The 16,573-nt window shown below is 35.0% G+C and overlaps 1 protein-coding gene across 1 annotated transcript; it reads left to right on the forward strand.

Moving 5' to 3' along the window:
- The first annotated feature begins 803 nt into the window (after positions 1-803).
- Positions 804-1,823, forward strand: LOC111388413 (pathogenesis-related protein STH-2-like). Its single transcript, XM_023013103.1, has 2 exons — positions 804-1,111; positions 1,345-1,823. Exons 1-2 carry the CDS (start codon positions 811-813, stop codon positions 1,641-1,643), a joined length of 600 nt encoding a protein of 199 aa, XP_022868871.1. The 5' UTR covers positions 804-810; the 3' UTR covers positions 1,644-1,823.
- Positions 1,824-16,573: the final 14,750 nt, after the last annotated feature.

Here is a 16,573-nt window from a genome sequence, read left to right on the forward strand (position 1 = left end):
ATTGGTATTATTCAACTATTAAATATTCAAATTAGATTCTGGAATCCGTACAAATTGGACTATGTTGATAGAAAAAAAGCTTTAGAAAAAAAAGCTAAAGCGCATCTGTGAGAAATAATAATCTTTTTCTTATTCATGGCCTTTGAATGAAAGGCAAAAGAATGTATAGATTACGCAAATGGAATAGATAGTCAATAATGGCCTACTATGTTATAGATAGAGCCAATTTGCATTGACCCGGTGATAGAACTTAAACCACTTGTTATGAATGTTAAAGGAAAGAAATATGGATAAAATGAAAATAATGAATCACACAGAAACACAATATTTACGTAGAAATCCAAATTCGGAAATACCACGCACAGAGAGGCGAAATATTTACTGTAATCAATAGCAATGAAATACAAAAGGAGGTCCACATGACAAATTAAAATTTTCCCAATAAGAAAAAGAAACATATTTGTCATGTGGACCTATATAATATGGAGAAACCAATTGAAATGAAACAGCTTCATGATGGGCTCTAAAGAAATTCTAGACATGGATAAAAGTCTCATGTTCAAATATATTCACACCAAATAGGCCGGCTGTTGTATTATATTGAAATCTCAACAAGTAGATATACAGCGTAGAAGCTGTACAAATGTGACGATTAAAGCTCCAACTAGTCAGCCCATTAAAAATATTTTCTTATTCAAAGCAGACGTGGGAAAATAGAAATGGAATAAACTGATTATAAACCGAAAATGTATCGTCAAATGGCGTGCTAATATATTAAATTTTAAGGATCAGTTTGACTATAATATTCAAATGTTATCTACTACACCACCGCTATATATACCATGTTCAGCTGCTGTTTCCTGCACAGCTCTTCACTTCTTCTCTATTGTAATTCACTTAACTTTTCAACTATTCAAGGTAAATATGGGTATCTCCAACTATTTCCATGAACTCAAAACTAATGTTTCTCACAAGAGGCTGTTCAAGGCTTTGATCACCGATAACCACGATGTTTTGCCGAAAGTCTCCCCATCCATCAAGAGCATTGAGACAATTGAAGGAGATGGTGGTGCTGGAAGTGTCAAAAAGACAAACTTTTCTGAATCTGAAGGTTAGTCCAAATATTAAAATCGCGAAAAAAGAATGAGAACGTAATATTTTGTATATATGCAGTACTATTGTGTCAAAGGTCCTTCTTCTTCTTTTTCTTTTTTTTTTCTCCTTTTTTTAAAATTTTTTAAATTTTTAAATTTTTTATTATTTTTACGACACCGGACAAAATAAAACATGTCCGAAGTTTTGTTCATTTTACATACTCTCATGAGCATTTGCGTTATATAACAGGGTCTCACTTCAAGCACATGAAGACCAAGGTCGACTCCTTGGACAAAGAAAACTACGTGGCCAAGTTCACTTTGGTTGAGGGAGATGCACTTGGTGACGAGCTTGAAAAGGTATGTTACGAGATGAAATTCGAGGACTCAAAGGATGGAGGATGTGTCCTCAAGATCACCAGTGAGTATCATTCAAAGGGTGATGTTGTACCTAAAGAAGAGGATATTAAAGCAGCCCAGGAACATACTATGGGACTCTACAAGTCTTGTGCAGATTACCTGATTGCCAATCCTCATGTTTGTGTCTAAATAGTTTCTAGTTATATTTCCGATTTTATGTATTTCCTTAATAAAGAACTTTGTTCTACTCTTCCATTGAAGTTTGTTCTTATCCAACTGTTATCAAAATTTACGGTACAACGTTAAGATGAAATTTTAGCGAAGTTCAGGTCTTTGCCTTAATAAAGTGAATTTGTTTGTTTATTTCCATCCACGTCTATTTATTCCTATTTCATGTCGAATTTTCAATGAATAGTACCAAATTTCATCAAATTACATGTGAGGTTGCTATTTATATCTGTTTCGTTGCACGTAAATTTCAATTGCAAAGAAATTTTATCAAGATATGGACTACTTAAAACTTCCGTTTGATTGCAAAGATGAAAAAGGCAAATCAATTCGATAAAAGTTGGAAAAGAAAAACCACCAAAACCATACGAATGCATTTTCCATAGAATTGGCCAAAAACATGTTTTTAAATGTTTGTAACCCAGAATTCGAACTCCATTTTCACTTTTGTATCAAACAGCCAAAATAGGAAATGAATTCTTCGGATATGACATTTTCCATGAAATTGAAGTCAATCAAACGGGGCCTAAGATCCCTTTAATAATTACCTGATCCAAGAAATGAATAAGGACAGAAAAAGTTGTGGAATAGTTACATCTAACTTTTGTACATTGGATTTTTTGCATAATTAATTGAAGTTACTTTTAGAGTCCGTTTGATTGTAAAAATAGAATTTGGATGGGAAAAAAACGAATTCTAGGGAGTTGAATTGTCTAGAAAGTGTTTTACTGGAAATTGTCATCTATTATGTTTGATTGGTATAATTTTTCATGTGAAAAATGTTGAAATAAAAATATTTTTTGGTATTCGTCTGACTTTGTTTTACATGAAAATTGTCAATTAAATGGATAAAATTTATTGGTATTAGGGATAAAATTTGTTTCCATTGCAAACAAAAAAACAAGAAAATCATCTATTTTTTAGTGTTCGTTTGACTTTGTTTTACAAGGAAATTGTTAATTAAAGAATCTCTCTCTTTTTTTTTTTTTAACAATTAGGGTTAGAATTTGTTGTCATTGTTGAAAAAAAAAAAAAATCCAATTCCCAGCTACGCAAGAGGGATACAAATTCCTCATTTTTGTGGAAAATAGGGTCATGAGTCAGAAAACTAGAAAATTAATTGCCAGGAATATATTGCCTATCAAAAATGGCAAAAAGTGAAAAATGGCATTTTCAATTCCAACTTTCATGAAAAATATAGCATATCAAATGGAACCTTACCATTAGCACATGATTATAATAGAAATAGTTAATCATATAATCCTTTTATTTTTTATTTTTTATTTTTATTTTTATGATTAGACTAATAAGGATAATGATTTTAAGTCCGGCATAAGTTCAAAATCAAGAGTGAACCCCGAGCTGTGGATTCCACAACAGAAATATTGCATACTATTTGAAAGTGTAACCACGCTAATTATTTTTAATCGATTTTGACAAAATTTAAAGCTAATTGCATATAATTTGAAAGGATAATCATGCTGATTATTCTTAATCGATTTTGGCAAAATTTATAATCGTTTATGGTAGTTATGAAACATATGTTCAAGTTATCTTTAGAGAATGTATGATTATATGCTAACATTTGACCCAAACTTTGCCAATTTTTCATTTTAGTCCCTAGCTTTCTTCAAATGTACAATTTGATCCTTTTTTATTTCTTTTCAGTCTTTAGCCTTTCTTATTTACCCAATTGATCCGTAGCACTCTCCAATCGTCGATATAATGTCTGAATCATCTTTTGAGAGTTTGCAATTTGGACCTCAGACTTTTAATGTCTTTCATTTTTGTCCATTTTTCGCTAATTTCCTCCAATCATTTTTGCATCGAATTTCTCCTAACAAATGAAATATATTCAAAATTAAGCCATTATAGCAATCAATCTAATTCAATGGGTCAAATAAATATTAAAAAAAATACACTTATCAATGAGGCAAGACCGTTCAAAAAAATAAGTGAAGACACGTGACAAAAAGAGAGAAGAGACGGAGTTTGCTAGGAGACTTGTGGAGTACATTCGAATCAAAGTGATAACATTTAATTTAGTAAATAAAAAAAATACTGAATATGTCTGCAAAGAAAACACAACTATGGGTATAACAAAAGATTTGCGTGGTGACAATATAGTCATCCATTGTTAAAACAATCAAGGAAGAGTTTCGAATAGGTTTTCATCAATTTCAAATTTTTATGCCGAAGGTTATTCATTTCAAACCAGAAGTATTGCATAGAACATGACTGATAAGTATGCTGATTGTTCTTAATTGATTTTATGAGAATTCTAAATAGTTAATGTTATTTGATCAGTTGCCGAATAAAAAACTAATTAAGATTAGAAACAACTAATTTAACATGGTAAACTCAGTCTTACAGACTAAAATTAAATTCCACTTCAAAAAAGGATACTTTCATTTCAAACTTTTGAAACTAATGTTGATTGTTCATTTACTATCCGATTTAGGTTGGCCTTACGTGCAGAATTATTCTATTAAAAGCAACAAGTCACTTTTTAATAGTTTCTAGATGGTTATTCAAACAGTCCAATTATCCTAAGCTAAATTACCGTATTTTCTACTTTGAAAACAATAAATAACACCAATATTGTTGACGGAGAAATCTCAACTAAGTAAAAACTCCGGAACCAAACCAACTATAGATAATGAGCTTTACAGTTAGATGCTATCTAGCCAACTCTACAAGACTTTTCGATCTACGTCCTATAATCTCCAAGATACCACTGTCTCCTCCAACTCCCCGATCTTTTACAATTGTCTTTTTCAAGTGGAATTCCAAGAATCTTCAATTCTTGTGCTTTTTCTGCGCTTTTAGTCTAACCTTTCTCAATCTTTTAAATAAAGCTCATTTTGTATGTATATTTTGATCTTTTATTTTTTCTTCCCTAACTTTGAGTATACATCTTTCACATTTATCAATGTTTTTAAAACTCGTCAATTTTTACATTTTAAGTGCGACTAAGATGATCCCTGTAGCGAGCTTTAGGCCAGTTAACTCAAGTCAACTGACCATAGGCACAAGGTTTTGAGGCACCCCGCATGCTTAATTGCTCAAGTCAAATAGGCTCTGAAGAAGAACATAAGATATTGAACTTTGTATTATAAGGGGATACACTTGAGCAAATGTGCATGTACCAGTGCAAACATAATGAAAATGCACATACATGAAACTACCTAGAAAAGCAAATGAACAAATATGATGCATGCATAAATCAATGAGACATAATGATAAACACAAGCATGCACCAAAATTACCTGGTCAGTTAGGTAAAGAGAAATTTTACCTTTAAGAGCGCCGTGATCTATTTTAGAATTTTCTAGGTCACTCTTTTTCACCCAAATTTGCCTAGTGGGAGAACAATTCCAAAACAATTGTGTCACCAACTTGGTAAATCGACTCACTCGATCAGTGGAATCAAATCTAACCAACAAACTCCTGATCTTTACTCCTATTTAAGCTGTTGTTTCTATGTCTGTTCAACAATTGATGACACCTAAGGCGTATGTGTCCTATCTAACTATAGTGAAAGTATGTAGGGATAAACTAGGACTAAAGTTATGTGGTCGTTGATGTCTATTCCTAGGTTGATGGGTCCTACGCTGTCTAGTAGGCCTCTGTCCTACAAATCCTTTATTCTTTAGTTCAGGGTTAGGCGCATGTTTAGACTGGTCAGTGCCAGGAATAAAAGTGATCTTTGAAATACACACAGTATTGTAATATTCTCTTTAAAACCTAGACTTCCCTATTACCAGTCGATTTTCTCATGAGGATGTTATCTAGTTTCAACGAACCTCTAGAAAAGGCAAGAAACTTTGAATACTCAATGTTGCTCAGAAGGTTCTTAACCTGGATTTTTAACTTCTCATTCTCAATAGTTGGCATACTAGCTTTCTTAGAGGACTTCTCAAGCTTGCTAGTAAGATTCATAACCTGAGTGTCCAAGGATTTAGTTACAGACTTTAACTTACTCTGGGATAAGGTAGATTCCTGAAGGTCAGTTAAATGTTTCTCTCTCTCAGACTCAAGTTCATTGACCTTAGCACACAAGGCTTTATTCTTAGTCATAATCTTAATATACTCTTCATACATTTTATCATACACCTCATGTATATCTTTCTCACTTTCAGAATCTGATTTCTCATCACCATCTACATCCTTAACCTTTTCACTCTCCTGATCAGATCTACTCCTAATCGTAGCAGTGAAGTTAATGTATTTCTTATTCTCCTCAGGAATGATTTCTAAGATATCACAAACATCTTTAGCAACCTCATACATTGACACTCGCCTAAACACTTTAGGTAATATTGCCATAAATAGAGCATGTAAAGCTTAATTATTCCAATTACACTTATCTAAGTTTATTTTAGTCCAATTAGCAATAGAAATGGGAGTTATTACATTATCAACTGTAGTACTAGCGGCAATCCAACCATTAACTACACTCAACCAAATCCGTTCATCCATAGATTTAAGGAAAGCTTTCATCCTAACTTTCCAATATACATAATTACTGCCATCAAAATATGGCCGGATGGATAGTGAACTACTCATCTAAATAAATTAAGGCAAGGAAGGCTCTGATACCACTTGAAAGTTCGTTTACTATCCGATTTAGTTTGACCTTACATGTGGAATTATTCTATTAAAAGCAACAAGTCACTTTTTAATAGGTTCTAGATGGTTATTCAGATAGTCAAATTATCCTAAATTGAATTACCACAGTTTGTACTATGAAAGCAATAAATAACACTAATATTGTTGACGGAGAAACCTCAACTGGGTAAAAACTTCGAGACCAAGCCAGTTTTCTGTAATATCCCGAAATTTCATAGAATAGAATTTAATTATTGTGTGCTATATTTTAATGTAATGAAAGTTTAGGGACCAAAGTACATATAAAGTAAATTTCAATTTTTTTTGGGTTAAAATGTAGATGTTGACGGAGGGACAATAAGTATATGAATATTAAGCTCGTTGGATAGATCGTAATTAATCATGCATATTAGGCTCGAAAAAAAAGTTAATTTGGATTAGCGGAGCCCAAGTTATCGAGATCGAAAGGTATATGTTTAAATTATATTTTAGTTTAGTGTTTAATGAATATATATATATATATATATATAGGGTGACATGTAGCAGCCTTTGGAATTGGATATTAATTGATTAACTAAACATTTCATTTAAAAAGAATGCAATAATAAAAATGATAAGATTGATGGGAGGCCACGTGACTAGTGGTAAAAAACTAATTCCCTTTTCTATGTAAAAAGTGCCACGTGTATGGTAATGAAATGATTGTTGGTAGGTATGGGTAGTTGGTACGATTTGGGTTAGTATTTTGTTACACATACGGTTTCCTCAACTTTATCCCATTTACCCACTATCTCCACACATTTTCCCATGGGTATTACTGTATATGTATATGGATGCACCACAGAGAATAGAGACACACACATATATGTGCATTGCTCACAGTGATAGTAGAGGTAGGAACCAAAAAGAAAAGAAAAGAAGGGAACGTGATTTTTGTTTTATCTTCCAAAAATTAAAGCATTTTAACAAGGTATGATATCAAGGTGCAGTGTTTTATGTCTTGTTTAATTATTTTATTTACATGTTGATGAATTTTTTACTCATGAAAGTTAAAGTTATGATATAAAATGCTATGATATGAATGATATGGCCATTTTCGGTACAATGATATGAGTTTTTACAGGATTTTAAAGATATGAGACGGTATGATATTCTGATACGTGTTTAAAATTATTATTCAAGATCGTACCATTAATTTTTATATCCTACTGAGTACTCTCATGTACTCACTCTTTTCTCTACACCTCACAGGTTAGGTCGGGTTGTGTCGGAGCGTGGCGGTTCGATGGTGTAGTTGTGCCTTGTCTTGTTGGACGAAAATCTCAAGAATTCAGCACGTAACTTTATTTCCTTGCCATAGACATTTATTTAAGACTAAATTATCATTTATGTTTATTTGTTCCGTTGATATTTTTGTAATTGCCTGTAATAAGATTGAAAACTGCAGTAATCTATTAGTGTTCTCCATGATATGTGTGGACGTCTGTCCTCAATTACAGTTGATAAACAATCCCTTTTTGTGGTATGTCTAGTGACTCCAATTAACTTTACAGAATTACTTAATTTGGCGAAATATGCTTGTTGACAAGGAAAAAGAGTAAATTAAATTTGCATTTTTAAACTTAATGTTTTGATTTAAATATTATTTCTTCCACCAAATTCACTGCTTAAAGTAATGGAACACGTCTTTACTGTCAAATTCACTTCAAAGTAATAGATGTTGACTGGCAGTCAAATCCATGCTATGTAATAAATTTTCCCATAGCCTTGTGATGTAGTGTGTGGATTTCTTTAATAAAATAAGGCTACTTTTGGTAGAATTCTCTCATTTTGGGGCTGTGTCCCACGCCTTGAAGAAAGAGAAAAGTACAGTATGCTTTAAATTGGAGATTGTTTTGTCCTGTATATAATACATATGTATATATGGTATTCATCAGTGCATGTGCATGCATGTGTATATATATACACATACAAAGTCAAATGGTAAATTATTTCACACGTGTACAAAAGAAGAAGAAGAGGGTTTTGTCTCGAATTCTTAAAGTACGATCAATTTTATGTGCTTTTTTAAAAATGTACATGTTAAAGTTATGGCATAGAAAAATATTCTTTCTTTCCTATCTATTAATTAATATATATCTCTTTTCCACGGATTCAAGTAAATTACCCTTTCATAATTACATATTTTGTTGCATGCCACGCTTCCAAAATTTGAATGAAAATTTTGGTAGCGATTCAAACCTTTAAAAATTTTGGATCGTTACATTACATCCACTATAGACAATGGGCCTTACAGTTAGATGCTGCCTAGCCAATTCCATTAGACTTCCTGTAATCTTCAAGATACTGTTGTCTCCTCTAGCTTTCTGATCTTGTACAATTTTCTCTTCCATGTGGAGTTCCAAGAATCTTCAATTCTTATGCTTTTTTTGTGCTTGTAGTCTAACATTCTTCAATATTCAGTAGCCTCTGAATTTTCGATTGAGAATGTACCTCCCTTACAGTGTTAAGGAAGCTAAGTATTTTGGACTAAAGGATTTGATGTTTTCCCAAGTATGTGGTTGTAGAATCTCAAGGATAAATGTATTGAATGAAGGTAGGAACAGGCTCTTGGATCTTTAAAGAACGATTTGAATATGTTTTGCAAGAGAGGCACAATGAACAACTACCACAGAAGATCATGCAAGACTTGGGTATTTATAGTTAGCGATGTTTAGGTATTATAGGCTATGTAAAACTTTTCAAAGTCACGAATTAGGGTTGGCCGAATAACACCGTTGCTCAAGCGATCCTCCAACGAGAAGCAGGCAATGATGTTTCGCTCGAGCAAAGTCCTGCGACAGGCGAGCGATGATCATTCTGTTTTTGTTGCTCAAGCAATGTTTTGGCGAGCAATGTCTTCCGGACTCGAACCCTAACTTACCTAACCCATCTATACAAAATTGCACCAACTTCTTGACTTTTACACATATTCAATTTAGTCCTTTTAGTTCACAGAATCGCCAATGATAAAACCTAACAAATATAATTATTGATGACGAAGAAACTAAAACAAAGAATACAAAATGAATTAAGGTCCCAATTATCCAGAATCATTTCATGACAGTTCACAAGGAAAAACGAAAATCACATCATACCTTTGAAAATTGATTAGGAGAAACTCAGAAGAAACAAGAATAAATATTCGAGTTATATTAATCATAATTGATATATTAGGCTGAGATCAAAAAGTTTACTTGTAAGTATATATTTATGTTAAAATTGTTTTCGTTTAATTTGGTTATACTTGCAAATATGTAATTTCAATGTCTTGATAATGAAATAAATGTTATTTTCAAGTAGAGCAATTTTTTGCTTAAAAATATGTTGAAAGAAAAGTTTGGAGATAAAATTAACTTTAACTTTCCTAAGCGTATAATAAATGATGAATAGTTAAAAATGTGATTGAAATTAATGTTGACCTTTGACTTATTTTATAAATTATTTATAAATTGGTTGTCTAATGGAGGCTTAATTACTTCTTATGTGTTGCAAATTATATAAAGATAAAAAAGTTTTATTCTCAGCAAAACATAGATAATAGAAACCGACGAGCTTCAATGGCTGCAAATTTTGAGTTGTCTATAATTAGATCAAGTCTTATCATCATTTATCACCTACCCTAGGAAAAGAGAAATAAGTAATTAACGAGAAATTAACAATTTCATGTCGAAATTCCAATCCAATCACACATACTGTGTATTTATTAGGAAGAAAAAGAAGAGATAAATATAAAACTGTTTCGCGCGGGTAGTCGCTAACAATTAAAAGGGGATCAGACGATTGTGTAAGGAACAAACCTCTTGAGACAAAGTCCCAAAAAGGGGTGTTTTATTGGCGATGATTTACAATTGGAACAAAACAGAATGCCTACAAGGAGCGCAAGCACACGAGTATTGAAAGAAATGTTTAAGTTTAAACTAAGAAATTGAAATTACATATTCTTTGTTTGAGAGTGTTTGATTCGGGGTCCTTCTCTTTATGTCTTCTCTTCTTTTTATATTCCCTTGATGATTTCTTCATGACAAACCACTTGGAAACTGCTTGATTGCTTTATAACTACCCACTTTCTTTATGGTGGTTAACTTGTCGTGGAAATTCCATCTCTAACTACTGCCATTACTCTTTTCGTTCAACCACCTTCAATTGGGTTCCTTGAATCGTGGAATGTGATAAGGTTACTCAATAACTGTTTCAGTAACTGCATTTCTAGATAACCATAACATTTTATGTTTGCTAAGATCATGAGCGATTCGAAGGTATGGGCGAGAACATGGTTATTGCTTTGGGCAACTGTAAGGCACTCCATTCGCTCAGATCTTGGGCGTCTTGCAAGTTTGAGCGATGATGTTACTGTGTTCGTGGGCTCCCACTGCATTCAATAATAATCCTGTCTAGGCCTTTATTATGAATTTCCCAATTGAACTTCATTCTTTGGGCTATTTGATTTGAGAATTCCTCAATTGGGCTTCATTCGTTGGGCTATTCGATTTGGGCTGCACTTTAAATGTGTCAACAATTACCCCCAATATGGCAGAATTAATACTAATTATTAATCTTTGCCATATTTATTTTGTGTTTTCCAGTAACATTTGAAATTCCCAAGAATTTCAATCATTATTTCCTTCCATAGCTTGAAAAGGTGCGACGTTACAAACCCTTATAAACCCTAAAGACACGTCATTTCCTCACATCACTAAATCACGCCTAATTATTTCGCGCTTCTTTCTCACAATATTACTATTCATTTTCTTGCTTCTCTGCTTCGTTTCTCAAGCAAACTTTAACAAAACTGTATTTCGTTCCCAATGGCGGCTCCACATACCCAATTTGATGACTCTTTTAGCTTCGAAGATTTCCAAAAAATCTTTACTCGGCCATATGTAAATCCGAACTTCCTTGCACTAGCCAATGTGGAACTCAATGAGTTCTATCTGAGTCTATCATTCAATAACGTCGAAGCCGTCGAACAAGTGGCGGTGGGCCAACTGTTCCCTTGCGCTCAAGGCCCTCCGTTCCTGAACTCTTTGCCGCTGAGGCCGATTCGCGAAAAAGGTATTCACACTTGGCCTAAATCTGATGTTATTTTCCATAGATGACATGCTCACCTTGTGGGCCATGGTCATACCAAGGCAATTTTTTATCGTACTAAGATTTCTGATTTATTAGAAATTGCTCTTTAACCCCCAATTTTTGACCCAGTGTTTTTTTCTATTGCTTTAAGTTTTGGTCTTCTGAATATAATACTTTGTTTTCCCTCTTGGTCCCATGTCTATTACTTTAAGGGATGTTGGTGCCCTAGTAAATCTTTCACCTTTGGGCGATACCATTTTCCCTGGTATTTTGATTTTCGGTGTCGCCCCAAAATTTGACAAGAAACTCACTGAGTCCTACTCAAGCCTGCAAGGCTTTTATAATCACTCAAACGCTGAACGTCCCATGCTGAGCGTGTGGCCTTTCTTCAGATTTGGCTATGTAAATATATTCTCTGCGTGCCAAGTATGAAGCCTTCCATGAGTTACTTACCCATAGCGCATGAATTAACACGTGGTAGGCCTTTGAATTTGTGTTCCTTCTTTTTGGCTGCCCCTTTATAGAGGCATGGCTTCTTTTCAATTTCAATTGAAGAATGGTGCATCTCCCACTGACAGTGGGCTTCTTTGGTTCACTCAACTGTGGTTGAGAGCATATTTCCCATCACTTAGTGCTCCGTCCATTTTTCTTCATTCTGCTAGCTGCTATGGACTAGCCATTGACCCATTGAGCCCTGTAAATATGTCCAGTAGGGACATTTTTTCATTCTTTTATACCTTAAATTCAGTTCCTTCCTTCTTTCCTTTTCCTACTCATTTGACTCCAGATTATGTGCAACCTCCATCCACCCTAGACAGTACGAGCGCCTCTCTACTAATTTGGATTCAGTTTTTGACTGTGAGGGAGTTGTTCCGTGATATTTTAACTGGAACCAATGCCAAAGCTGGGGTTGAAATATATGTTCCCCAAATTTTTGCTCGCCAACTTGATTTTGGCCAAACTTGGCCTGTTCCTCCTTACTATTCAAAAAATTTGACAGACCGCTTTCACATCATTAATAAGGCAGAGGCACAACAAGCAATAGATGCTCGCAACATTCTTTTGACGAGTAAATTTTCATTAGCCCCCTTCAATTCTAGTCGTGCCATCTATCTCCTTTTTGAACAACTCTGACCATCAGTGAAGCGCAGATTGTTTGCAACTAATGCCAATTGTGCTTTCCATTAACTGGATCAGCCAAACACTTCTTCCACTTCTCCTATTTTGGTCACCCCTATGTCCATTAGGAATCCTTCCTCCCCTGCTCATGCTGAACAATCTATTCATCTATCTACTTCTCTATCTGCCAAGGCTACTGCAGCTAAGAGTGCCTTAACCCGCAAACGGCTAGCTTCAACATCTCCCATTTTGAAGGATGACGATGATGATGCTCCTCTCATCGTTAGGAGAAAGGTAATTGAATTCTGTTTATTCACAAACATACATTTCTATGTGCTAATGGTTTACCTGAAACCTTTCTATGTGCTAATGATTTACTTGAATTTCTCAAAAACGTTCAGCCTCTCCTTTGAAGGCTTTGGTGTTGGTAGCTCCTGCTCCATCACTCTCTGCTGCTGATACTACTTCGTCCAAATCAGCTGATGAAGGGACTATGCTTAAAGAGAAATTTTCAGTCCCGAAACCTTTATCACAACCAATGGAAGACCCACCTTCTTCCCAGGGCACCGACCCCTCAAACATCAAACTAGAAGGTAATACATTTTTTGATGTTTTACCTTTGCTTGTGCTATTGGTTTCTGATTTGTTGCTTCTTGAATTCTGCAGAGGCTCCCATGGGTCTGCCCGTTGTGGCAGAGTCTTCTCGCCCACATAATGGGAAGTCTCCATAGGTGGTGGAGCCAACTGGTAATATGCCACTTCCCAAGATTGCTGATGAGGTAATCTTTCGCTTCACTTTTATTTTCGCTTCGTTTATTGTAGTGAAAGCCCTCAATGTTGGCATTTTTCTTTGCAGGGTATTGATGACATTGTACATTCCATTCAGGACTTGTTCACTTCCTGAGGACAAGTCAAGACGTCTCGTCCTACTTCAACCGGTCATCCTTCTGCTTCTTCAGAGGAAGATATCAAGTTCCTTAAGCAGTCGATATTTGAGTATGTGTCTTTTATGGACATGGACATCGGTCAGGCTAGTGCTGAAAAACATAAGGATAAGCTTGAGCTATTGAGTGCGAAGTTGGCGCAAGCACTGACACTTTCGTCGCTCAATATTTCTGCTGATTTTAAAGCGACGTTGAAGGTTTTTCACTCTGACATCCTCTCCTTGCTGGCCAAAAATGTTGAACTGAAGGCCGGGAGTACTCAATATCTTAGCGCTGCATCTGAAAGAGAGTCTTTGCTTCTAGAGATTAACAAAGTCGAGGACGAATTGAAAGAAATCTCTTCCGAAGTTATGATTGAAGACTCCTTGATGACCAGTTTGGCTGCAGATATGAAGGAGCTTCAAGTAAGGATGGACGACTATAAGGCGAGAATGGCTGCTAAAAAGTATAATGCTTCCCAAGGAATTGAGCAAACCAAGTCTTTGGTCGAGCAGTACAAAAAGCTGGAGGTTGATGACGATTTTATAGCTGAATTAAATATCCCTTCTTCTCAGCAGAGCGAGGATTGGGAGAGACTTAGGGAAAGAATTCGATCGGCCTGGGGTGAATTGTAATTAAGACATCTAATGCCTTAAATTTTCCTTTTGTAACTTCGTACTAACTGTCATTGCTAAATTTGAATGTAACAGCAGCCATTGTCATTAATGAACGACTATTTTGACTACTTGTGTGCTAATTGACGTTGTCCGTAATTTTCAATCCCCCAAGCATTTAAATGCTTTATGCTAAAATTCTTGTACATTCTCTCTTGGTATTTTTGTCTCTTTTCTGAAGACTTTGGGCAACTTGACTCCAATTACTAGGCACGAATGTGGCTGTTCATATTCTGTCTCTTTACCTTCATGCCCCTATAAATGCACGTATATTTCGCACTTTTCATTTTCATTTCCATTCTTTTCTTCAAAAACTAATTTGCTGTCATCGTTTGGCATTTCAACAATCGATCCAAAATTTTCGTCTTCCATAGAAATGAATCATTTGATCCGCCCATTTTGCTATCTGTTTTGATGTTACCTTTAGTATAGGAGATATAGGAAATATTCTTTGACCAGCAAAGTTCTTCCCATCGTCTTCATGTTCTTTACAAGGAGTTCAATGATGGAAGGTAATTTTTGAGGATGCCTGTCAAGCCACCTTGCTTGCTGAGAGTGCTTCTCAGTCTCCTTGCCCGTTATTGCAGCAATGCGATTAGGCAAGCGATGTGATGGTGCTTTTCTTCCCTTTTGCTTGCTGAGAATGCTTCTTGGCCTCTCTGCCTGCCTTTGCAGCAGTGCGATCAGGATAGCAATCAAGGCCAGTTCACCCTCTTACTTGGCGATCGACCGAGAGATTAGTTTGCTCTCAATTGTAGCTTATAGAGCATTTAGTATTTTGTATCTCGCAATTTGTAATAAATATTTGATAATAAAGGAATTTATTTGAACGTATTTCGTTCTGGCCCTTTTTATATATGATCGTTCAACGTGATTTGATTACGCTTTTATTTGTTCACTTTCCCAAATCTATAAATAATATGATCACGGATAAATTCTACGACACTCTTTTGGGTGATTTCTTTTAAAGGTATCGCTTCTACCCACTTAGTGAAAAAATCAGTTGCAACTATAACAAAGGTATGTTGCTTGGACGACGGGGAATAAATCTTCCCTATTAGGTCTACCGTCCAACCCTTGAACGGCCAAGGTTTGATAATAGGTGTCATCTCTATTGCTGGCGCCCTTTGTATTGGACCATGCTTTTGGCATGCTAGACAACTCTTTGCATATTGAACACATGATTCTCCCATCTTTGACCAAAAATATCCATTCCTAATAATTAACCATCTCATCCTTTGACCAGCTTGATGAGCTTTACATATCCCTTCGTGCACCTCAACCATGATTGTCTTGGCTTTTTGCAAATTTACACATTTTAGCAATATACCATCAGAGCGTTTCTTAAATAACTCTTCATCTATCAGTGTATAGTTTAGCAAACGCAACTTCATTTTTCTGCTATCTCCTTTATTAGGTTCTTTAAGGGATCTTTTAATCTCTGTCCTCCAATCTATTGTATCTCCATCTTGTATGCAATGAATTTCAATCTTTCTCGCCCTTCTTTGAACTACGGGTAATATTACTCCATATTCATAAGTAGATTTCCAATTTAAAACCTTTGAATACCCTGAGGCCATCTGGGCCAACTCATTTGCTACGTCATTATATATCCTATTAACACATTGAAGCTCTACTTGGTCGAATTCTTCCAAAAAATCTTGGGCGATTTCATATTGACTTATAATGGAATCACTTTGGCACTTAAAATCACTAATCAATTGGTGAATCACCAATTGAGAATCGTCTCTAATGATCACATTCTTTACTTCCATATCTATCATTAATTCTAGGCCCACGATTAAGGCTTCATATTCGACTTGATTGTTGGTGCACATCCTATCCAAAGTGAATGCGAACTTGTAACAAATCCCTAAAGGATTTATCAATGCTACTCCTACTCCTGCACCTTTAGAGGTTTTTGACCTATCGAAATACAAAACCTAAGGTTTTAATTCGAATGAATTGGCTTCTAATTCAATTTCTTCAGGCATGTCAAGGTATGGATGATCGGCCAGAAAGTTAGCCAAAGCCTGATTTTTGATTGCCTTTTGGGGTATGTATTGTATTTCGAATTCTAATAATGCTAACGTCCAAAGGCCTACCCTTTAGTGTAAAATAGGGCGAGAGAACATATACTTAACCAAATTTATTCTAAAAATCAAATAAATGGTTACGAGTCGTAAATAAGCCCTTAATTTCGTACACGTGAAATACAATGCAAGACATAATTTTTCAATGGCAGAGTAATTACATTCACATTTTGTTAACCGTCTACTCAAGTAGTAAATCGCCCTTTCTTCACCAAATTGGTCTTCTTGCGCGACCATTCCAACTATTGATTCTTGTTCAGCCGATACATACACTTTCATTGGCCGTTCTTGGATTGGTGACATCAACACTGTTGGACTTGATAAATATGTCTTTAGACTTTCAAAAACCTTTTGATACT

The sequence above is a fragment of the Olea europaea genome, unplaced genomic scaffold, assembly GCF_002742605.1.
Source record: "Olea europaea var. sylvestris unplaced genomic scaffold, O_europaea_v1 scaffold490, whole genome shotgun sequence".
Classification (NCBI taxonomy): Eukaryota; Viridiplantae; Streptophyta; class Magnoliopsida; order Lamiales; family Oleaceae; genus Olea; species Olea europaea.

Excerpts from the sequence above, each read along its gene's own strand:
- LOC111388413 (XM_023013103.1), top strand. The coding sequence starts at position 811 with ATGTTATCTACTACACCACCGCTATATATACCATGTTCAGCTGCTGTT. Across the intron at positions 1,112-1,344 it reads AAACTTTTCTGAATCTGAAG|GGTCTCACTTCAAGCACATG; the intron begins GTTAGTCCAAAT and ends GTTATATAACAG.